General features: G+C 36.5%; 2 protein-coding genes across 4 annotated transcripts; both read left to right on the plus strand.

The window, feature by feature from the left end:
* The first annotated feature begins 398 nt into the window (after window positions 1-398).
* Window positions 399-10,321, plus strand: LOC148584280 (TMV resistance protein N-like). Its single transcript, XM_088518835.1, has 12 exons — window positions 399-635; window positions 719-754; window positions 3,354-3,458; window positions 3,567-3,897; window positions 4,376-4,482; window positions 4,566-4,682; window positions 4,780-4,987; window positions 5,502-5,997; window positions 6,520-7,612; window positions 7,983-8,258; window positions 8,369-9,619; window positions 9,716-10,321. Exons 2-12 carry the CDS (start codon window positions 719-721, stop codon window positions 10,319-10,321), a joined length of 4,626 nt encoding a protein of 1,541 aa, XP_088374961.1. The 5' UTR covers window positions 399-635.
* On the plus strand, window positions 4,419-22,361 carry LOC132163141 (TMV resistance protein N-like). 3 transcript variants are annotated; one of them, XM_088518952.1, is made up of 10 exons: window positions 14,704-15,016; window positions 15,585-15,691; window positions 15,775-15,891; window positions 15,989-16,196; window positions 16,673-17,177; window positions 17,738-18,833; window positions 19,081-19,356; window positions 19,458-20,708; window positions 20,791-21,696; window positions 22,006-22,361. In XM_088518952.1, exons 1-9 carry the CDS (start codon window positions 14,863-14,865, stop codon window positions 21,373-21,375), a joined length of 4,299 nt encoding a protein of 1,432 aa, XP_088375078.1. In that variant the 5' UTR covers window positions 14,704-14,862; the 3' UTR covers window positions 21,376-21,696; window positions 22,006-22,361. The 3 variants fall into 3 exon arrangements, with proteins under 3 accessions (XP_088375079.1, XP_088375078.1, XP_088375080.1); XM_088518953.1 differs by lacking the exons at window positions 14,704-15,016; window positions 15,585-15,691; window positions 15,775-15,891 and adding an exon at window positions 4,419-4,482; XM_088518954.1 differs by lacking the exons at window positions 14,704-15,016; window positions 15,585-15,691; window positions 15,775-15,891; window positions 19,081-19,356 and having other exon boundaries at window positions 16,020-16,196.
* Window positions 22,362-24,951: the final 2,590 nt, after the last annotated feature.

Genomic DNA, 24,951 nt, shown 5'->3' on the forward strand with positions numbered 1-24,951 from the left:
TTAGGCGTATGCATTTGTATTTATTTGTGTGTGATGGCTCCATTAGGCCGGGTAAGGTAACTTTTAGAATTAAATTGACTTGTGCTCCATAAGACTCGGTGCTCAAATATTTTCTCTTGCGTTTAATTTTGTTTCTAAAAGAAATTATGTGAGCGGGTATAATGGCAATTTGATTGAGTAATTTATATGGCATATTGGTGTGATTGCGCAATTACCCATCACCCTAAGCTAGTAGCCGTTGACTTTTCCATTGAAAAATGTAGATGCTCCCACAAAATTTAGCAGACAACTCCAGTGATATATATCATATATTGGAGTCTTCTTCATCCCCAAATTCTCACTCTCAGGGAGAGAGAGAAACAGAGACCCATTTGAGTGACTGCTAGAAAACTTTCATTTCCGCTTCCATTTCCACTATGTCTTGGTTCTCGGCCACATATAGTGGAAGTTAAAGCCATTTTTTAAAAAAATATGTATATTGTTAAGTTGAAAAAGACTGAAGAGGAGTACTACATGTGCATGATGCAGAAGAAGCAGCTGAGGCCACAGCAGGAGAAGAAGACGATGACGATGTTGCCTTCCAAGCCAATAGGGATGCAAGTGTTACGGTCATAGCCAGATGTGAAGTGGACTCTGTGAGTTTAATTCTCATATATAAACTTTTTTTATGAGCTCAAACAATCGCATGATTCTAGTTTAATCAAAAGTTTTGCTATAGATGAACGATGGATGCCAATGGCAAAAATATGAGGTGACATCTTGATGCAGCGTAGGATTGTAGTGAACAAGAAAACAGCAAGTTGAAGGGGTAAATATTTCTAAGATTGTGAGACTATCACAAGAATCTAAGAAATCTTCTTAAAAACTATAGATTCTATCTATGGTTTAAGGAAAAACATAAAGAAACTCAACTCTGAGTAATTCTTATTAAACAAACTCAATAATAATCATAAACTGAATTGTTAAAGGCTATAATCATATATTTATAGCCCAAGACTCCTAATCCTAAGATAACAATGAAATAAAGTTAATTAAGAAGTCTACGAAAGACAACTAAATCAAATAAAAGACTAACAAAGAAACCTAATTCAAATAAAGACTGAAAGATAAGATATAATAAACGACTAATAAAGAAACCTAATAAAAGACTAAAAGATAAGATAAGCCTTGAATTCCAATCTACATCATCCTCCCGAGGTTGGAGAGAATTCGCCCTCGAATTCGGATTGTCTTTTCCACGGTCCTTCGGGTTCCCTGTTAACTTGTTCCATTCTCCGTTCCTCAATATCACAACAAGGCCACACCCCATAAGAAACGTGACGGCTCTAATCATCAGCAGACTGCGACGATGATGTTGAAGGCCCCGCACCTCCCCTTGCTGTGTAGACTTGCCATGCTTTTCTCGTGCCTTGTCTTTCCCATATACCATGAAAATCTTCAAATAACTTACAAAGACCCTTTCAATCTTTGACAGAAAAGCTTTTTCTACCATATAGATCTCATCACAATTTTTGTTAGAATAATTGGATAAAATAACATCTATCCCAATGAAATCAACATAGTCAATTGGCTCAACACTAAAATCGAAGACTTTATCTTCGGGGCTCTTATCGGGCACATGATATGTGGAATTGTTGTCAAAAAGTGCAAAACTATCCGAAAGATTTACCTCTTCCAAGGGTTTCTCTTCTTCATGAAAAATTGCAAAACTCTCCAAAAGACTTACCTCTTCCAAGGGTTCCTCTTCTTCATGAAAAATTGCGATACTCTCTGAAAGGTTTACCTTTTCCACTTGTTTTCCCAATTCTTCAAGCTTTTTAGGACTCTTGATGCCGTGCGGATGATTAGTAACATTAGTTCCCAGTACCAAATCAAGTTGAGGTTGAATGTCTCGCAATGATGGCATCACTTTCGGTAATTCTGCTCGGCCTATGTCGACACATCTCCCCAACAGCTTCTTTATCGGCCCCAGCACCTCTCCCTTGATGCCGCTTTCCTTGTCCGTCAACTCGTGCTTGGTTACAAAGGATTGATCATCCCCTTGTGAAGGTTTTGGCTCCGCCCATGGGCTATGTAGCAACTTCAATTTGGTTTTACCAAACATGAAGTTGTACGTGTTCTTTGTTTCATCATGGATAGCAGCTCTATCATATTTCCATGGCTTTCCCAACAATAGGTGGCACGTATCCATGTCAACCACATCACACCACACATGATCCACATATTTAGCTCCAATAGAAAAAGACACTAGACAACGTTTAGAAACCGTTACCTCGTTTCCTTTCGTGAGCCATTCCAACTGATAGGGAGTAGGATGTCTCTTGGTCTCAAGCCCTAGCTTCCGAACCGCTTCCTCCGAGACTACATTCATACCACTCCTTGGATCGATGACAAGCTTGGCCACCTTGCCTCCCGTGGTGCATGTAGTCTGAAATTGTCAGTACGTATCTCGAATGTATCGGGACACCGATTGATGCTTGGCCTTCGCCATCTCCCAAGACACCTTTTTTTTGTAGGAATTTTCTATTTTTTCTTTTTGGGTGTCGAGCTTGATGCCTGCATCCTGTGATATAGCATGGGCTTGTGCCGTTGGAAATTCCTTCTGCATTCCGCGCCCCGTATAAGGATTGACAAGTTCACCCTCGACGATAAATTTGTCTTCCACCCCCGCGTATCTCGGTTTTGGTTGACGACGACGAACGCTCGGACCATCCATGTCAGCCAAGTGATCGGTAGGGACCCCGTGTTGGGTGCGCGCACGCCCCTCCTTCCGCACGGTTAGACCACCAAACCTCTCCTCCATGTGCCGCAAACGAATTGCCGGTTGCTCCTTACGTGCTGCCTCCGTGCGCACGTGCACCTCGTTCATGTTTACAAAGCGGTTGCTCCTCCCCATTCATAGAAAGTAATTGAGCTCTGATACCAACTGATGCAGCGTAGGATTGTAGTGAACAAGAAAACAGCAAGTTGAAGGGGTAAATATTTCTAAGATTGTGAGACTATCACAAGAATCTAAGAAATCTTCTTAAAAACTATAGATTCTATCTATGGTTTAAGGAAAAACATAAAGAAACTCAACTCTGAGTAATTCTTATTAAACAAACTCAATAATAATCATAAACTGAATTGTTAAAGGCTATAATCATATATTTATAGCCCAAGACTCCTAATCCTAAGATAACAATGAAATAAAGTTAATTAAGAAGTCTACGAAAGACAACTAAATCAAATAAAAGACTAACAAAGAAACCTAATTCAAATAAAGACTGAAAGATAAGATATAATAAACGACTAATAAAGAAACCTAATAAAAGACTAAAAGATAAGATAAGCCTTGAATTCCAATCTACATCACATCTCCTACTAAAGAAGATCCTTTTCCACCTACTAAAGAAGATCCTTTTCCACTACACAGCTATGTCTGCATAGTGGATCCAGATTGCCCAGTTAGTAAATATGTATGAATATGTTATAGTCCTTATTTCACTTCACTTTGCTTCTCTTGGGTTTTTCTTTCATTCCTTGTATTAAATTTTCATACGTGTTCTTTATTCTTTTGCAAGTAGGTTGGGAGATGCTCAGAGGATATGTTTATACTCGGAACAGTCTATTTCGGCACACATAACCATCCACTTCCTGTCGGTTCAATTACTGCCATGGCTTCCGCAGCCTCAGCAGATTTCTTCAGGTTATTGGATTCAAGTAATCGCCTTTCAGAAGGAACCTACAGTTTCACCAAAGCATCCCTTCCTTACGATATGAATGACCCTAACGACCCTTCCGAAGGAATTGTTGTTGACCTCACAAGTCAATTCCCAATGCCCAATTCACCAGTGCGAGACCAAGACCAAAACCAGCCTCACAAGATTCTTGTCGGCGAAGGCTCAAAGAAAGAAGGTACTGTATTCGCCGCACTCACACATCTAATAGATATGCATATGTATTTGTGTGTTATAGCTTGATTAGCACATGTTGCCATTTGATTTGAGTAATTTATTTGGCAAATTGATGTGATTTAGATGCTCCACAAAATTTAGCAGATAAACTCTAGTGAAAGCCAAACATACTGGAGTCTTCATCCCCAAATTCTTGTTCGTAGTTTAAGATTTTAAAAAATGATTAAGGAGAAAATTTCTTTAACTTCCAAGATCTAAACATACTATGATGTGTTATAGCCTGCAGCATCAATTGTTAGGGGGTGGTGGATAATATTAGGGGTGAAACCTGGTCCTGATTCTCGGTTATTGGCCAAAACTTTCATTTCCTCTTGGTTCTCGGCCATATATAGTGGAAGTTAAAGCTATTTTTTAAATATATATATATTTTGTTAAGTTGAAAAATACTGACTGAAGAGGAGTACATGTGCATGATACAGATGAAGCAGCTGAGGCCACAGCAGGAGAAGAAGACGATCACGATGTTGCCTCCCACGCCAATAAGGAAGCAAGGTTTACGATCATAGCCAGATGTGAAGAAGCCTCGGTGAGTTTAGTTTTCATATATAAACTTGTTTTATGAGATCAAACAATCACATGATTCTAATTTAATCAAAAGTTCTGCTATAGATGAAAGATGGATGCCAATGGGGAATATGTGGGGTGCCATCTCCTACTAAAGAATATCCTTTTCCACTTCACATCTATGGTTGCATAGTGGATCCAGATTGCCCAGTTTGGAAACTGGTACAATAATATGCCAAAACTGAATTTGAATATTGTTATACAAGGTTTCCATTCATTCATTCCTTGAATTAAATTTTCTTTATTCTTTTGCAATTAGGTGTGGAGATGCTCAGAGGCCATGTCTATACTCATAACAACCTATTACGGCACACATAACCATCCACTTCCTTTCGGTTCAATCACTGCCATGGCTTCCACGGCCTCTTACGATCCCCCTCAATTCCCAATGCCCAAATCACCGGTGCGAGACCAAGACCAAAACCAGCCTCCCATTATTCTTGTCGGCGAAGATTCAAAGAAAGACGGTACTGTATTCGCCGCCTTCACACATCAAATATATATATGCATATGTATTTGTGTGTTATGGTTGGATTAGCACGTGTGTTTATGGTTGGATTAGCACGTGTTGCCATTTGATTTGAGTAATTTAGATGTTCCACAAAATTTAGCAGACAACTCTAGTGAAAGCCAAATATATACTGGAGTCTTCTTTGTCCTCAAATTCTCAAGGAGAGAGAGAAACAGAGATACCCATTTGAGAGACTAATAGAAATCTTTCATTTCTCTTTCATTTCCACTAAGGTTTGGTTCTCCGCAACAGTGGAAGTGAAAGCTATTTTAAAAATAAAAAATAAAAATCTAAGTTGAAAAAGAAACAGAGTGAATGATCCATAAAAAGAATTTTCATTAATTTTGAATTAGGTTTAACGAATCTTTCTAATTTTTAAATATAGAAAGAAAATAAAAACAAATATTGATTGCACCAATTTTACAGGCTTTACCACTCCTGTTTCTCACCGGATTTGCCTCCTTTTGCAGTCGAATCAAGCTCAACCACAATAAGTACCTCCTTTTCCGAACCTCATTGGAATTACGATGTCTTCTTGAGTTTCAGAGGTGAAGACACCCGTAAAAACTTCACCGATCACCTCTACTCCGCCTTGGAGGGAGTTGGAATTCGTACCTTTCGAGATAATGAAGAGCTTGAAAGAGGAAAGGCCATATCTAATGAACTACTCAATGCGATTCATGCATCGAGAATTTCCATTGTGGTTTTTTCCGAAGGCTATGCTTCTTCCAGTTGGTGCCTTGATGAACTTGTGGAGATCGTGCACTGTAAGAATACCATAGGCCACACTCTTCTTCCAATATTTTATCAGGTGGACCCCTCGAATGTTCGAAAACAAACTGGAACTTTTGCAGAAGCCTTTGCAAGGCATGAAAAGTTTGAAATGGAGAGGATACAGAGGTGGAGGAAAGCTCTTACTGAAGCTGGGAATTGTTCCGGCTGGCATCTCGAACGCGTTGCAAATGGGTATTATGCTATGGACTCTTGTAATTTTTCATGCATTTCTTTTATTTTTATTTTATTTTTGTCATTTTCTTTATATTTAAATTTTAGACAAAAATTGATAAAAAGTAACATTAAGCTAAATGGATTGAAGAAAATTATTGATTGAGTTGAATCAGTTGATGGTTTTATGTTCCTTGCCTACTCTATCAGTATCTCAAGATCATGCCATCTAGAGAGAGAACCTTTTTTTCTAGAACTATCAAGTCTATGATTGCTTTTTAGATAAAATATCATACACTTGAGAAGAAACAAAAATAAATAAATAAAAATAAAAATTATGGCATGTCAATAGGAGAAGAAATTACCTAGATATATATTTAAATAATAATTATCAATAAATTTGTTAAAATCTAATTGTTTTCATGACCTATTATTCTCAAATGACTAGGATGATAACATTTATTTGGTGCTTTTTTGTACTTTTTTTTTTTTTTCTTGTGCTTACTTTGTTGTTCTATTTTCCATTTGAACCATAATAATCAGGTATGAATCGAGATTCATCAAAGAGATTGTTGAAGAAGTTTTGTGTAAAGTGAACCCGGCTCACTTGGATGTTGCCAAACACCCAATAGGAATGGAGTCTCGTGTTCATCATATTAAAGATTTATTAAATCTTGGAACAAGTGATGTTCGCATTGTGGGCATTTACGGAATGGGTGGAGTTGGTAAAACAACCCTAGCAAAAGCTGTCTATAATGAAATATGTATTGCATTTGAAGGAAGTAGTTTTCTTTCAAGCCTTAAAGAAAGTTCAGAAAAGCCCAATGGCTTAGTTCATTTACAAGAACAACTTCTTAATGATATCTTGAAAACAAATTTGAAAATTGGTGATGTTGATAGAGGAATCAGAATAATGGAGGAAAGAATTCATGGAAAAAAGGTTCTTGTTGTTCTTGATGATGTGGATGACTTTGAAAACTTGCACATGTTAGTCAAAAAGCGATGGTTTCATCCAGGAAGTAGAATCATTATAACAACTAGAGATGAACATTTGCTTACTCAACTTGAAGTACATAAAAAATATAAGGTTGAAGAATTGAATTATTGGGAGTCTCTTCGACTATTCTTCTTTCATGCTTTTGGGACGGCCCTCCCAATAAATGATTACCAAGAACTTTCGATTAATGCAGTGAACTATGCAGAAGGACTTCCATTAGCTCTTGTGGTATTGGGTTCTTTTCTTAAGGGAAGAAGCATTGATGAATGGAAAAGTAAATTGGAAAAACTACAAAGAACACCTCATGACAAGATTCAAAAAACACTTAGAATAAGTTTTGATTCACTGGACAGTTCTACCAAGGACATATTCCTTGATGTTGCATGTTTCTTTATTGGTATGGACAAAGAGTATGCTATCAAAATACTTGACGGGTGTAATTTCTCTCCAGGGATTGGTATTTCTATTCTCATTCAGAGGTCACTTGTGACAATTGATTACCAAAATGAGTTGAAGATGCATAATCTGATTCGAGATATGGGAAGAGAAATTGTATGTGAAGAGTCACCCAAATATCCAGGAAAACGCAGTAGGTTGTGGTTTCATAAGGATGTCACAAATGTACTAGACAACCGTACGGTAAGAGTCATATGCATTTACATATATAAACACGTACACACATATACATTAATATACGTGTTATGTAGGTATGCCTGAGAGATTTGCATTTTTGCCTAGCTTGCTTTATAGTTTGAATAATCAATAATGTATCAACATAACTCATAAGTGATTGACTTCAAATTCAAAACTTCTCTAAATCAAGTCTGGTAGTTTACAACATTAAAATGGTATGCAATCACGATTTAAGCAATTCTAATCATGTTCAAATCACTTTAAGATTCTTTTTTAATTTATGGTGAGAATGTATAGGCCTACTCTAGTTCAAATTTATTCTAGCTTTACACAAGATGAGAATGTGTGTTGCTAATCCAACCATTTATTTTGCCAGGGATCAGAAACTATCGAGGGTCTTGTCTTAAATCTTCATGTACTTGGAGATGTACGTTGGAGAACTGAAGTATTTACAACTATGAAGAATTTGAGATTGCTCAAAATCAATTCTGTACATCTCAAAGGATCTTATGAACATCTTTCTAAAGAGCTAAAATGGCTTTGTTGGCATGAGTGTCCATTGAAACTTCTACCACAGAGTTTTCATCTAGAGAACCTTGTTATTCTTGACATGCAAAATAGTAATGTCAAACAAGTTTGGAAGAAGAAGAAAGTATAACAAATCTTACAGTGCTTTTTCGTAATTTTTTTTTTTTTTTTTAACTATTAATGTTAAATATATAACTAACAAGAATGTCTTTTCTTCTTTATTTTGTTTCACAGGTATTCAACAAGTTGAAGGTCCTTAATCTTAGGAATTCCAAATATCTAACCAAATCACCAGACTTCTCACAAGTCCCACAATTGGAGACACTAATACTTGAGGGTTGCACAAGCTTGGTTCAGGTTCATGAGTCCATTGGATATCTCAAAAGACTTGTTTTGTTGAATTTACGAAAATGCAAGAACCTTAGGAATCTTCCAAGCAGCATTTCTAACTTAGAATCTCTTAAAACTCTTGTATTGTCCAAGTGCTTTAATCTTAAAAAGTTGCCGGATTACTTGGGGAATATGATGGCTTTAACGAAGCTGCATATGGAGAACACTGCTATTAAGCAACTACCATCTTCCTTTAGCCTTCTGAAGAATCTTGAAACTTTATCATTACGTGGAAGTGAATACCTCATCGAATCACCAAAGTTCTTTCAAACCTCACATCTAAAGAAGCTGATACTTGCAGGTTGTATAAGCTTGGTTGAGGTTCATGAGTCTATTGGACTTCTAAAAAGGTTGATTTACCTAAATTTAGGCGGATGTAAGAAGCTTAGAAATCTTCCAAATAGCATTTCTAACTTAGAACTTCTTGAAACTCTTGTATTGTCTGATTGCTTAGAACTTGACAGGTTACCGGAACAATTGGGAAATATGAAGGCTTTAGAAATTTTGCTGGCAAACAAAACTGCTATTGAGCAACAACCATCTTCCTTGGGTCTAGTGAGGAATCCCGCAATTATGTCGTTACTTGGATGTGGAGTACCATCCTCATCACGGACATCACCCAAAGGCTCCAAGCACATAAGTTCGTTTTCTTTTATTCTTGAATTATGTTCTTTGACAAACCTGAGAAGACTAGACCTCAGTGGGCGTAACTTGTCTGAAGATGAGTTTCCTATTGAATTTGGTCATTTATCTTCACTCAATACATTGGATTTATCTAGAAACAATTTCCGTAACCTACCTAAGTGCATCAGCTACCTTCCTGAATTATTGGAATTGAATTTGAATGAGTGTAGTACTCTTCAATCAATCTCAGTCCCCTTAATTGTACAGGATTTCGGAATTTTGAGAGCAAATGACTGCAGATCATTGGAAAGAATCTTAATTTGGACAAACAAGAGTTTAGGATCTTTGTCCCTTAATAATTGCCACAAACTGGTTGAGATTCAAAGTACGAAGAGTTTACGATCTGGAGCATGTCTTCACATGGGAAGGTGCAACAATCTTTCACCTGCTTTCAGGGAGAGTGTTCTCAAGGTTTGTTTCCTCTCTTTATGACATACACTTTTTTGAAATAGATGATCTCTCTCTCTCTCTCACTTTCTCTCTATGACATACACTTTTTTGAAATAGATGATCTGCAAGGCAGACTCCGGTTGTTCCCTTTGCCTCCCCGGAAGTGAGATTCCAAATTGGTTTAGCCATCAGACAACCGGTTCTTCAATATCTTTTCATGTACCTTCCTCTTGGGGTGGTAAACTCGGCAAGTTGCTTCTTTGCGTTGTTTTTGCAGCAAACAAGGAAGCACGCAGGGACCTGTCTCGAGTGAGTAATTTCAACTGGAAAGTACGTAATAAAACTAGAACTCACGAAATCGACATCATCATGGGGTCCACAGCTGATCGCTGTTTTGGTAGCTGTGAAGATCAAATATTTGTACAGGTGATGGAATTGGGGAAGAAAACTGGAGACGAAATAGAGGTGTCCGTCGACGTCCCGTATAAAGAGCTTAAGGGTGAAATACAAGTGAAGAAGTGTGGAATTCATCTACTCGGTAAGAAGCCAAGTGTAAGGGATACACGTGGAGACAAAATAATTTGTGGGACCTCCTCCTTCAGTATCCCGATGCACGCAGGACTCGGTGAATTAATTCTTGATCAGGAAAATATTTTAGATGAAAGTGAATTTGATGCTTGGTGGCTACAGATGATGACGGGGTCTCATCCATCAGCAAATTGACAGCACAATTCCCCCCAAATGAAGATCTTTTTATGCTTTTTTTCTTTTATTTTTTATTTTAATTGAAGGAGTGTTTGTTTTTTCTAAGCTAGTCGAAGGTGTACTTATTAATAAATAATGTTCACGTACGTTACTCGCATGGCCTACCAAACTCTTATCTTCTTTTGCTTGCATTGTGGGATAACTGATTTACAAAATTTTGAATATTTAGAAAATCAAATAAATGTTGTATTTTCTCGAACCATTTTTTTAAAATTTATTTATTTATGAAAGCTTGAATATTGAGGTTATTTTCTTCCCTAGATTTGTTGCTACACACAACGATCCCTCCTGCATTATTAGGGTCCGTTTGAAATTGTGATTTCAATAAGTGCGATTTTAAAAATTACATTTTTGAAGTCACTACTTTTTAATATCGCAAAAACGTTTGGTAAAGCATGTAAAAAATAATTTATTTAATATTTGTTATGAGAAATCGTAATTTTGGTTTAAATTCGTGTTTTTTCAAATAAGCACCCCCTAATCTGCTTATATAAATCGCAATTTTTTTTTTCTATTTTAAATTAAGTGCTTTTTAAATCACAATGTCAAACGTCTTACATTTTGCGGTATCTTTTTTAAAAACTCAGATTATTCTTATGAAATCGCAATCTCAAACGTACTCTTAGGATTGTTATTGGGATGAAAAACCATTATGGACTTGCAAAAAATATTTTAAGGAAATATTCTTTATATTTTTCTACCATTTATGTGACACCTTTTTTTTCTAGGCATTTATGTGACTATTATTGTCATTGAAATGCATGACTATCTTTTTCTTCCGGTGTGTCACCTTATGAGAACGATAATCTATCATCCAATTGATGGACACATGATGAACTTGTTCATTCTGGAACTCTGAGTTGTGTGGAAAGTTGTTTTGGAATTTTTTTTTTTATTTTTAAAAAAAGTATTTCTTTTCTTTACATGCAACTATTTAAATCAATTCAAAACTATTCCAACAAGGAAAACAACTATCAACACCTTCATAGCTGGATCATCAAGATTGGTAAACTCATACCGAACATATACTTCAATCAATCAATTAATGTATTGTTCACTTCATGACACTTTCTTTGCATGTTACAAAAATCTAAGAAATTAACCAATCCGAAATCACCATCCATTTCGATCATCAAAATTACAAAAGTTATGCATTCCCAACAAAATCAACACCCATCTCATTCCATCCTCAGAATCGGTTTCATGCGTAACCAATTGAAGTTGCAAAAATCAATATTCAAGCACTAACTCAATCATACTAAATCTGTCAAAGCTCAAATAATTAGCATCATCCATATATATGTATATTTTTACATGCAACCCATAATCAACATTATTCACATCGTGGAAGACATGACCCAACTCAAGGAACAATCAACAAGATCTCATCATTTACACCAAATCGAAATACTCAAGCAATGAACCACATAGTCCCCAAGTATGTTCCGTTTCTTACTCAGGATGAGCCAAGTGGCCTTTAACTCAATCAAGACTAGTGTAAATGGGTTGCTGGACAGCACAAGACAAATGCTGTCATGTTATAAGATGAGTTGCATTTGTCCCTGTCGCCTTTTTTTCCCTATTCAATTAGAAAGAAAAAAAAAAAAAAAAAGAGTTACATTTTACCTTATAATGCGGCCATAAAAATTCAAGGTAAAATCCTAGATGAATCTAAACTTTTGGGCTTCAAAAATCATGACCCAATGAGATTATTAATCTATCCAAATAATTTTATAAATTTTAGTCATTTAACTGTTTGATGGAAAAAATATTACTATTTCAATTTAACTCTGAATGATACGAAATTTATCTTGAAATTATTTTCATTTAAAGGTTCATGACATATTAAAAAATCAAAGCAACCCAATAAACTTTTATGCCTGAAAATGCCCCCAAATTTGCTATGGTTTTGTTAAACTGAAATTTTGATTGGATACTTGCGCCTTCTAAAAATCATAACTCTCACCACAAGTGTCGTCCAAACATCACGAACCCAATTAATTTTAAAATATTTATTTCTTTTTATCTTGTAACACCTTAAAACAATTTCATTTATTGTCACCTATTGAATTATCGGCGTCCAAAACGGTGTGGCTTTTCTCCATTTGATTCACTATATTTTTAACTAGTCATTCTCATCATTTTTCAATTTAAGTCCATCTTCCCAACTCCATATAAATCTTAACAAAATTGAAAATCTTCATTATCCTTATATTAAAGTCACCTTTAATCAAAGGGTAAATTTTGGGATATCACATAGTACGTAACTCTCTGGAAAGAGTGTCCGGATGGCCTTGAGTAGGGGAAGAATTTTTGCTCTCTGATTTCCGCGTTCGGACGGCCAATCTTGTAGATGGGTCTAGGTGCTTTGGAACGTCAGTTTTGATCAACCGATTAGTCAACAAGAATACTAATAGATGGAAACATAATTCAATGACATGTTCTATCAAGATTTGAGCAAGAGCAATCCAAGTGGCTAATCCAACGGACTCCCACTCTGGACACATTTTTGCACCTTCAATCACATTGATTTTGGACATTTTAAATCCGGCTTGTACGTGAACAGAGCAGTATGTATGTGTGAATGCTGCAAAATCATTGACACACTGTATTGTTGTTACGGTGATCCCTCAGATATGCACATCATATTTGAAGTACATTGAAGAAAGCAAATGAATAAATTTTAATCAACATAAAATTCAACTTTCAACCTTATCAAGTAGCAGAGTAAAACGTCGTGGTTACACCTCACTTAAAATACTTTAAACGGTTGTTGAGAATGCCATTTAAGTCAAATCGGGTACTAAAACAAACTCAGCTCAATTTAAGCTCGAATTAGACAATTAAATTTTTTTGAGCATGGTAAATTTAAGATGATTTGCTACTAGACGTGGCGTGCACATACAACACTGCGTTAAATAACATTAGGCTTTATAATTTTATGAAATTTCAGATGTTTCCCTACAAAAGCATAGAGGCTAGAGCTATGATTCAAATGAGGGGAAAATCTTCAAGAAAATGGACGTAATACTTCAGCTTAGAAACTCGAATGAAAAATTGATAAATTTCAAATAAATGCAAATAAATGTAAATTCTAAGAGGATATATGTATTTTCTTATATTAAAAAAATGCATTACAAATCACTCATCACCAGTTCGATCACCGCTGACCCAGCTGTTGACTCACCCACACCCAGTCACGGAGAAAACTCGGAGAAATTTCGCAGAGGAGGCTTTAGTCGAAAAGAGGGAGAAAGAGGCCGACAGCAGACAGCAAAAACCCACTGTTGTAAGATCTAAAACAGAGCTGGTGTGATGAGAAACCTGCAACCAGTCAATGAACACGAGAAAATAAATGCATTCGAGAATTCCTAATACTACAAAAGCCTTGCATTATCCCATGAAGGAAAGTCACCAAAATAAAAAATAAATACTACAAAAGCCTTGCATTAATCCCATAAAAAATAAATACTATAGGAGAGGAAAGTCGCTAGTTCTCATTCCTATTTTGCCTACAATTAGAATCACAGATTTATCATTCTCAAAAAATTTGATTCTAATTGAATCAAATTATAACACAATTAAGGGACTTGCATCATTATGATAACAATGTTCTTGTTGCCTTTTTATTAAGAGAATCAAAATATTATTCATTTATGAAATCATTTGGCGTATTCTTCCAATTACATCCAAATTGATGGCACCTTCAGATGGATACAAATGACAACAAATTTTTCTATATTTATGTGACACTCTTTTTTTTTTTCTAGGCATTTATGTGATGTGACTATTATTGAAACCCATGACTATGTTTTCTTTCAATGTGTCACCTTATCCAAATGGTATGGCAAATTTTTTTCTTGGCCCTTAAATCTAAACAGCTTTAGTAATTTGATTGTCCATTTGAGAAAAACCTGCAACCAAAATTTGTGTGTAGCAGCACTACTTTAGAGTTGTCCATTTCTTCACAGTTACAACTTCCAACATGTTTTCCCAAGACAAGGAATTTTGACTCTGCTTTCTTTCTGGCTTTAGACTACGGGAGACCCCACTCAAGAGAGCCTTCCCATTCCCTTCTCAACCAAAATTCTCTCTTTTTCTCATATAAACAAAACGCATTATGTAATGGAAAAGCAGCTTCCACGCAATCAAACATCACCACCAGCCCAGCTGTGACTCACCCAGTCAACAAAGATCTAGAACATCTTTTGATTTATCTAAAAGAAAAGTAACAAAGTAAAAAGGTAAAAAAGAAAAAAGAAAAAGGCAAAACAAAAGAGAAAGCTCCGAGAAATTGTGAGGACAACGTTTGGTCAAAAAGAATGATGGAGTTTTCTTCTTGTTCATCTTCATTCAGCTGATCTTTTCTCTCTCTCTTTCAACCCAAAATTCTCACATTTCTCACTTCTCCCTTAATATTACCCACCAATTCCAGACCACGATTTCTTCAGCAAACTACCCCGCCATCCTTTCTCTCTCTATCTACCACTCTACCACCCATGGGCCAAATCGTCAGTGTGATACGACAATGCTTGCCTTTGTGCTTTCCACTGCCAGAATCCGAACACCAAAACGAGGCCTCCCAGGTTGTCGGCATCGAAGTCCAAATCGTGGCCTCCCAGGTTGTCGGCGTCCAACACCAAAACGAAGACGGTAACTCACAGATCAAATAGAAACGGTTAGGTGTATGCATTTGTATTTATTTGTGTGTGATGGCTCCATTAGCCCGGGAAAGGTAACTTTTAGAATTAAATTGACTTGTGCTCCATAAGACTCGGTGCTCAAATATTTTCTCTTGCGTTTAATTTTTTTCTAAAAAAAAATTATGTGAGCGTGTATAATGGCAATTTGATTGAGTAATTTATATGGCATATTGGTGTGATTGCGCAATTACTCATCATCCTAAGTTAGCAGCTGTTGACTTTTCCAGTGAAAGATGTAGATGCTCCCACAAAATTTAGGAGACAACTCCAGTGATATATATCATATATTGGAGTCTTCTTCATCCCCAAATTCTCACTCTCAGGGACAGAGAGGGAGAAACAGAGAGACCCATTTGAGCGACTGATAGAAAACTTTCATTTCCGCTTCCATTTCCACTATGGCTTGGTTTTCGGCTATAAATAGTGGAAGTTAAAGCCATTTATATATATATATATATATATATATATATATATGTTGAAAAAGACTAGTCGAAGAGTAATACATGTGCATGATACAGAAGAAGAAACTGAGCCCACAGCAGGAGAAAAAGACGATGACGATGTTGCCTCCCAAGCCAATAGGGAAGCAAGGGTTACGGTTATAGCCAAATGTGAAGTAGCCTCTGTGAGTTTAATTCTCATATATAAACTTGTCTTATGAGATCAAACAATCACATGATTCTAATATTATCAAAAGTTCTGCTATAGATGAATGATGGATGCCAATGGGGAATATATGGGGTGACATCTCCCACTAAAGAATATCCTTTTCCACTACACATCTATGGTTGCACAGTGGATCCAGATTGCCCAGTTTGGAAACTGGTACAAAAATCTGCCAAAACTGAATTTGAATATTTTTATACGAGGTTTTCATTCATTCATTCCTTGTATTAAATTTTCTTTATTCTTTTGCAATTAGGTGTGGAGATGCTCAGAGGACATGTCTATACTCATAACAACCTATTACGGCACACATAACCATCCACTTCCTGTCGGTTCAATTACTGCCATGGTTTCCACGGCCTCTTACGATCCCCCTCAATTCCCAATGCCCAAATCACCAGTGCGAGACCAAGACCCAAACCAGCCTCCCATGATTCTTGTCGGCGAAGACTCAAAGAAAGACGGTACTGTATTCGCCGCACTCACGTACACATCAAATAGATATGCTTATGTATTTGTGTGTTATGGCTAGCTGGATTAGCACGTGTTGCCATTTGATTTGAGTAATTTATTTGGCATACTGGTGTGATTTGGATTGCTCCACAAAATTTAGCAGAGAACTCTACTGAAAGCCAAATATGTACAGGAGTCTTCTTCATCCTCAAATTCTCAAGGAGAGAGAAAAAACAGAGAGACCCATTTGAGAGACTGATGGAAATCTTTCATTTCCGCCACAGTGGAAGTGAAAGCTATTTGAAAAAAAAAAAAATCTAAGTTGAAAAAGAAACAGAGTGAATCATCCATAAAAAGAATTTGCATTTTGAATTAGGTTTAGATAATCTTTCTCATTTTTAAATTTAGAAAGAACAAAAATATTGATTGCACAAATTATAAAGGTTCTACCCCTCCTGTTTCTCACCTGATTTGTCTCCTTTTGCAGTCCAATCAAACTCAACCACAACAAGTACCTCCTTTTCCGGACCTCGTTGCAATTATGATGTTTTTTTGAGTTTTAGAGGTGACGACACCCGCAAGAATTTCACCGATCACCTCTATTCCGCTTTAGTGCAACTCGGAATTCACACCTTTCGAGATGATGAGGAGCTTCCAAGAGGAAAGACCATTTCTACGGAACTACTTAGTGCAATTCATGGATCAAAAATTTCTATTGTGATTTTCTCCAAAGGTTATGCTTCCTCTAGGTGGTGCCTCGATGAGCTTGTGGAGATAGTGCACTGTAAGAATACCAAAGACCACACTCTTTTTCCCATATTTTATCACGTGGACCCTTCAGATGTTCGAAACCAGACTGGAACTTTTGCGGAAGCCTTTGCTAGACAAGAAGAGCGGTTTCAAACTGATATGGAGAGGGTGCAGAGGTGGAAGGAAGCTCTTACTGATGCTGCAAATTGTTCTGGCTGGGATCTCAAATGCATTGCAAATGGGTATTATGCTATGGACTCTTGTACTTTTTCATACATTTTTTTTTTCTTGGTCCTTTTATTCTCTTGTAAATTTTAGACAAAAATTGATTTAAAAAAAAAGGTAACATTAAGCTAAATGGATAGAAGAAAATTAGTGTTCGACTTGAAAAGGTTTATGATTTTATATTCCGTGCCGACTCTATTTGATATCAAGATCATGCTATCTAGAGACAAACTTTATTGGTATAATAATTAAGTCTAGGATTGCTTTTAAGATAAAATATGGTGCACTTGAGAGGAATGATATTGTAACCTTTCTTTGCGAGAAACAGTTAATGGCTTTTTCTGCTATAAAATAAAAAAAAATAAAAAAAAATAAAAAAAAATGTTTCATGGCATGTCATCAGGAGAAGAAATTACATAGAAATAGATTTAAATGATAATTATCACTAAATTTTATAAAACGGAATTGTTTGTCATGACGTATTATATCTTAAATGATTGAGATGATAACATCTTTATGGTGTTGATGAGTCACAATTTTATTTAATTTATCCTTGTGCTTATTTTATTGTTCTCAGGTATGAATCAAGATTCATCAAGGAGCATATTATTGAAGAAATTTTGTACAAAGTAAACCCCAGTCACTTGAATGTTGCCAAATACCCAATAGGGATGGAGTCTCGTGTTCAGGATATAAAAGATTTATTAAATCTTGGAACAAGTGATGTTTGCATTGTGGGCATTTACGGAATGGGTGGTATCGGTAAAACTACCCTAGCAAAAGCTGTTTATAATGAAATATATGTTGCATTTGAAGGAAGTAGTTTTCTTTCAAACTTTAAGGAAAGCTCAGAAAAGTCTGATGGCTTACTTCATTTACAAGAGCAACTTCTTAATGATATCTTGAAAACAAATTTGAAGATCGATAATCTTGATAGAGGAATTAGTATAATTGAGGAAAGAATTTGTGGAAAAAAAGTTCTTCTTATTGTTGATGACGTGGATGACTTTGAAAAACTACATTGGTTAGTCGAAAAGGAATGGCTTGGTCCGGGAAGTAGAATTATTGTAACCACTAGAGATGAACATGTGTTAAGTCCAACGAGACTAGATAAAAAATATAAGGTCAGAGAATTGAATCGTTGGGAGTCTCTTCGACTGTTCAGTTGGCATGCCTTCAAAATGACTAATCCTAAAGAAGAATACTTAGAGCTTTCGAAGGAAGCAGTGACTCATGCGGGAGGTATTCCATTAGCTCTTGTGGTTTGGGGTTCTTTTCTTAAAGATAGAAGTGTTGCTGAATGGAAAAGTGAATTGGAAAGACTACGAGTAACTCCTGATGACAAGATTCAAAAAATACTTAGAATAAGTTTTGATTCATTGAAGAGTCCTACAAATGACATATTCCTTGATATTGCATGTTTCTTTGTCGGTATGGACCAAGAATATGCTTTCAAAATATTTGAGGGTTGTAATTTCTTTCCAGGGATTGGTATCCCTATTCTCATTCAGATGTCACTTGTTACTATTGATTCCCAAAATAAGTTGATGATGCATAATCTAATTCGAGATATGGGAAGAGAAATTGTTCGTAAAGAATCTCCAAAACATCCAAAAAAGCGCAGCAGATTGTGGTTACATGAGGATGTCTTGAATGTAATGCAAAACCATACGGTAAGTTGTGTATATATATATATATATATATATATATATATATATATCTTATAGTGCTTTTTTTTCCACTATGCAATTTACAACATTAAAATGGTATGCAATCACGTTTTAACCTTTTCTAATCATGTTCAAATCACTATAGTATTCTCTTTAAATTATGGTGAGAATATATACTCTAGTTCAAAGTTATTCTAGCTTTACATAAGATGAGGATGTGCATTGCTAATCCAACCATCTATTTTGTCAGGGATCAGAAATAGTTGAGGGTCTCATTTTAAATCTCCTTGTACTTGAAGATGTACATTTGAATACTGAAGCATTTAGAAATATGAAGAATTTGAGATTGCTCAAAATCAATTATGTACATCTCACAGGATCATATGAACATCTCTCTAAAGAGCTAAAATGGCTTTGTTGGTATAAGTGCCCTCTGGAATTTCTACCACAGAATTTTCATTTGGAGAACCTTGTTATTCTTGACATGCAGCACAGCAATGTCAAACAAGTTTGGAAGAAGAAGAAAGTATAATAAATTTTGCAATGCTTTTTTTTTTTTTTTTTTTCCTCTATTAATGTTAAATATTTAACTAACAAGAAATTATTTTTTCTTTATCTTTTTCATAGATATTCAACAAGTTGAAGGTCCTTAATCTCAGCAATTCCAAATATCTCACCAAATCACCAGACTTCTCACTAGTCCCACAACTGGAGATACTAATACTTGAGGGTTGCACAAGCTTGGTTCAGGTTCATGAGTCTATTGGATATCTCAAAAAACTTGTTTTGCTGAATTTACGAAGATGCGAGAACCTTAGGAATCTTCCAAGTAACATTTATAACTTAGAATCTCTTAAAACTCTTGTCTTGTCTGAGTGCTTTAATCTTAAAAAGTTACCAAATTCCTTGGGGAATATGATGGCTTTAACAGTGCTGCATGTGGAGAACACTGCTATTAAGCAACTACCATCTTCCTTTAGCCTTCTGGAGAATCTTGAAACTTTATCATTACGTGGAAGTGAATGCCTCATAGAATCACCAAAGTTCTTAGAAACCTCTCGCCTAAAGACACTGATACTTGAAGGATGTACAAGTTTGGTTGAGGTTCACAAGTCTATTGGACTTCTAAAAAGATTGATTTACCTAAATTTAGGCAGATGCAAGAAGCTTAGGAATCTTCCAAGTAGCATTTCTAACTTAGAGCTTCTTGAATCTTTTGTGTTGTCTGATTGCTTAGAACTTCACAAATTACCAGAGCAATTGGGAAATATGAAGGCTTTAAAAACATTTCTGACAGGTAGAACTGCTATTGAGCAACGACCATCCTCCTTGGGTCTTATGAGGAATCCTCCAATTATGATGTTACATGGGTGTAGACTACCATCATCATCAAGGATATCACCCAAAAGCTCCAAGCACATAAGTTTGTTACCTTTCATATCTGAAATATGTTCTTTGACAAACCTTACACTGTTAGATCTCAGTGGGCGTAATTTGTCTGAAGATGAGTTTCCTGTTGAATTTGGACTTTTATCTTCACTCGAAATATTGGATTTATCGAGAAACAATTTCCGTAACTTACCTAATTGCATCAACTACCTTCCTAAATTATTGGAATTGGATTTGTATGAGTGTAATACTCTTCAATCAATCTCAGTCCCCTTAATTGTACAAGCTGTTGGAATTTTGAGAGCAAATGAATGCACATCATTAGAAAGAATCTTAACTTGGACGAACCAGAGTTTAGGATCTTTGTCCCTTAATAATTGCCACAAACTGGTTGAAATTCAAAGTTCGAAGAGTTTGCAATCTGGAGCAAGTCTTCACATGGGATGGTGTAACAATCTATCACCGGTTTTTAAGGAGAGTGTTCTTCAGGTTCTCTCTCTCTCTCTCTCTCTCTCTCTTTCTCTCTCTCTCTCTCTCGTTTAATTATGACGTAAACTCTTTTTTGAAATAGATGATCTACAAGGCAAATGACGGTTGTTTTACCCTTTGCCTCCCCGGAAGTGAGATTCCAAGTTGGTTTAGCCATCAGACAATGGGTTCTTCAATATCCCTTCGTGTACCTTCCTTTTGGGGTGGTAAATTCAGCAGGATGCTTCTTTGCATTGTTTTTGCAGCAAAAAAGGAAGCACCCAGAGGCCTATCTCGAGTGAGCAACTTCAACTGGAAATTACGTAATAAAACTAGAACTCACCAAGGGGACTTCAACATAGTGCCCACAGCTGATCGCTTTTTTGGTAGCTGTGAAGATCAAATATTTGTACAGACGATGGGAGGCGTTCATCCAATGCAAGGTTATATGAAAAGTGGAGACGAAATAGAGGTGTTCGTCGACTTCAAAAATGAAGAAATAGAAGTGAAAAAGTGTGGAATTCATCTACTAGTTGATGAGCGTATAATGGATACAAGTGGGGACAAATCAGAGTGGTTCTTCGTCGGCAATGAATACCGGATTTATGGAGGAGGAGCCCAACATTCAGTCCGGATTCCACTAACTTCTGACGTGGCAAAGGGCTTGTCAGAATTTTTTTCTTTTTAAAAAAAAAATTAAAAAAAAAAAAAAAAATTGTACAACATTGATTTAGGTGAAAAAACTCTCTTCCCCATTTCGTCGCCGCCTCCCCCCTTTATCTCTGTTTTCTCTCTTTTCCCATTTTACTCACACAAATCTCTCCCCCTCTCTCCTTCTCCTCTTTCCTCTTCCCTCTCCCCTCACCGACGGCCGGCCACCGGAGACCACGAAGGCCGAGCACCGCTTACGGCGAGCCACCCACATCTCCGGCGACGAGCTACATCGGTCAAAATCCCCAAATTTCAGAATCCCTAAATTTCAGTGACGCCGAGCCAACCATAAGCACAGGTTTTTTTCGTTCTCTCTCACTGCCGCTCTTCCTGCATAAATGGGTTCAATTATTTTCTCTGACAAATGGGTCTATTTCCTGCAGAAATGGGTTTTTTTGTTCTTAATATGTTTGATTAAGTTGGAATAATTTGACTGCCATATCTTAAGCATTTTGCCAGCCGGCTATATCCATAACCTCCTCTTTCTTATCATGTTAATTTGATATTTTTGTCCTTGAGAGAGACACAGATCTCATGAGTAAGAAAGTTTTTTTGCTTTATTGGATTTTGATTGTTTTTTCTTTCTGGCTATGTTTCATTTCCACAGAATCATATGGTATCGTAATTTCTTCTGGTTTGGCAGAACAAATGGCCCAATAAATCCACTTTGGTATCTTTGGCGTTGCAGATGCTGGATATAGTTTCCACCATTATGGCAGAGGCTTCAACTTGTGTAATTAAGGATCATGTAATTTGTAATTTGTAATTTGTAATTTGTTCCAAGATCATGTAATATGCTAATAATTGAGGTTTTGGAAATGTCTATATATCTTTGAAACCTTGGCTTTAGCTATATAAGGAGAGGATGTTGATCATCAAACAAATCGATTTGTAGCGGCCCTTTCATGTAATAATCGATTTGTGTTAATAAAATGATGTTAAGAATTGAGCCTTTTCATGTAATAGTCGATTTCTTGCATTTTGCTTTTATGTAGTAGGATTTTGGATGGCTTTGATGAACACTTGTTCACATTCTTTATCATTGATCTTAGAGTGGATATTGAATTCTTGTGTTTTTGGATTCTTGGTTTCTTCACTGCCAAATGGAAATTTGATGTGTTCTTGGATTCTTGGTTTCTTGCATTTTTCTTCACTGCCGCATGTTCGATGGCAGGTATTGGATTCTTGGTTTCTTGCATTCTTTTATTGGTTGTTCATTTGCTTCAAAGTTTAGTTAATGCTGATAATGTTGTTTTAATTTCATCTCCTTTTCTTGTGGCATTGTCATTTGCAATTTCCTATAATTTTGCATTTTCATTTGCAACAACAGGATCAAATCACTTCCAAATTAAATCAGCCTTGAAAGATTTGGGATGAATTGAACAATTTTCACTATGGAAGATCCACATTTGTCCACCATAATACTTGTAAATTAGACAACATTATCACACATAAATTGGTCTACATTGAACAATTTCAAGAAACATGCATTCCATTCAAAAGTAAGATCCATCAAGCAAAGTTCGCTTTTGTCACTCTTCCAACCAACTCTGTTCAATAATATCACTCGTCCTGCTTGTCTCAATTATGATTCATGAGCTCTACCTTTGATCCTACTTCAACCTGGAAAACACACCCAAGAAAGTATCAAAAATAATAATACCATCCACTCTTGTGCAGCTCCAGTGTAACAATTGAGAAAATGTGTAACAATTATTTTACAAAATATAATCAGGCTGTTTCAATGAGTTTAACTTTGGTCTGGACCTGGCATAAAAGTGGTGTTTTACCGCATCCAATAATATACTAACACCTCAGATAAAGCAAAAAAATTGCACAAACATACCATACAACAAATACACCTAGGGGTGTCAATCCGATCCGGTTTCTCGGTTTTTGGCCAAAACTAGAACTAGAACCGGAGTACCCTGGTTCTCGGTTTTGAGAAACCGGAACCGGAACCAGGACCCCGGTTAAGGGTCCCGATTACCGGCCGGTTCCGGTTTTACCCGGTCCGGTAACCGGTTTTTTAAAAAAAATTGGTTTTTGGGCTTATTTTAGGTATTGGGCCTAAAATAAGCCCTTTTTTTTTTTTTTTTTTTTTTTTCATAAGTTGGCACATTTTAAAAAAAATTTATTAGTCTCTTTGTCTAAATTAAAGGGGTTTTGCTATGATTGTTCCAAATAATTAAAAATAAACCTAGAAAAGTCCAAAAATCTTAAAAAATCAATGTTTTTGCCTATTTGAGCCTTAGAAATAAAATTTTAATTTTTTAAAATACCCTAAACCTAAACCTAAGTGTAATATATATATATATATATATATATATATATATAAAATGGAAACCTGGTTCCGGTATTCCCGATAAAAACCGGATACCGGAACCGGGGTATTCAATTTTTGGATTTTTCAAACCAGAACCGGAACTAAGACCCCGGTTTCCGGTAATTTTTGACACCCCTAAATACACTAGATCAAAGACCAAGACTTTCTTCTCAAGGCCATTTTTTTTTTTTTTTTTTTTAAGGATCAAGGCCATTTCTTGCTGCAGTAGGTTGACTGCAGGTCTCTCTGTAGACCAAAGAAGGAGGCTTGGCTTCAAAACCCATGTGGGTCTGTCCGGCGAGGAAGCGGAGGGCGACGACCCGCGTGGGTCTGGCCTTGGGGTGGCCCGCGAGAGACAGAAGCGGTGAGACTGAGAAAGAGGAAACTGTGAGAGAGAGGAGGACGGTGACTGAGTGAGAGAAATTGGGTTTGAGGCACACAGTGAGAGATGAGACACAGAACTTGTGAGAGAAAAACCCATTCTCTTCCTCCTCTGTTTTTCCCCATTTCGTACCCTTCCCTTTCTCTTCTTCAATGAATGAGAGAGAGATTGAGACGAACTGAGTGAGATCCAGAGGAATCAGTGGGTTCGGCCGGATGAAATGATTAGGTTCTTCAAAGGTAAAATTCACCCCCTTTGCAGTTGATTCTTGAATTAAGTTGGGTATTTGATTTTGGGTGTTCTTAATCGAGTGGGTAGTGCTATGTTCTTTGTGAATTTGGTGTTGATGTCGGTTCAGCTGTGTGTGTATGTGAGTTTGGTTTGTAGTGCTTTTGGGGATGGTTTGGCAGAATGGGTTTGGGATGAATTTTAATGGGTTGATTGTTGAGATTTTCTCTGGGTATTGCGATTTGGGTTCTTTGGGAGGGTTGATTTTTGAGTAAACTATGTTGTAAAGCCGGATGGAAGAAAGATAGAAAGAGAAAGATTAAGAGAAAGAGAGAAACTGGATGGAAGAAAGAAGATGGGTTCAGAGAAGAAACTGAAAAAAGAAGATGGGTTCAGCGTGGCTATGGAGTTTCGGCGGCGATGAAGAAGAAAGGGACCGAAAATAATCTTTGTGTTTTCAATCCTATTCTATAAAATAAGCTTAGCTTAAGTGCCAAAAATATATTGGGTGCTGCAGAATGGGTCTTTTTCTCCTTATCCGGACCATAGGGGCTCTTCTTTCAATGAATTCCTCATAGCAGCAAATAGTAAGCCTGAATTTTCCAATTTTGGCCTCT

This window comes from Corylus avellana, chromosome 8 (genome assembly GCF_965113065.1).
Source record: "Corylus avellana chromosome 8, dhCorAvel1.hap1.2, whole genome shotgun sequence".
In the NCBI taxonomy this organism is placed as follows: domain Eukaryota; kingdom Viridiplantae; phylum Streptophyta; class Magnoliopsida; order Fagales; family Betulaceae; genus Corylus; species Corylus avellana.

Bases quoted from the DNA above. Each gene is read 5' to 3' on its own strand.
- LOC148584280 (XM_088518835.1), top strand. From the start codon at position 719: ATGAACGATGGATGCCAATGGCAAAAATATGAGGTG. The intron at 3,459-3,566 runs GTATGAATATGT...TTTTGCAAGTAG, and splicing joins ATTGCCCAGTTAGTAAATAT to GTTGGGAGATGCTCAGAGGA. The intron at 3,898-4,375 runs GTACTGTATTCG...TGCATGATACAG, and splicing joins CGAAGGCTCAAAGAAAGAAG to ATGAAGCAGCTGAGGCCACA.
- LOC132163141 (XM_088518952.1), top strand. From the start codon at position 14,863: ATGGGCCAAATCGTCAGTGTGATACGACAATGCTTGCCTTTGTGCTTT. The intron at 16,197-16,672 runs GTACTGTATTCG...CTCCTTTTGCAG, and splicing joins CGAAGACTCAAAGAAAGACG to TCCAATCAAACTCAACCACA. The intron at 20,709-20,790 runs GTTCTCTCTCTC...TTTTTGAAATAG, and splicing joins TTAAGGAGAGTGTTCTTCAG to ATGATCTACAAGGCAAATGA.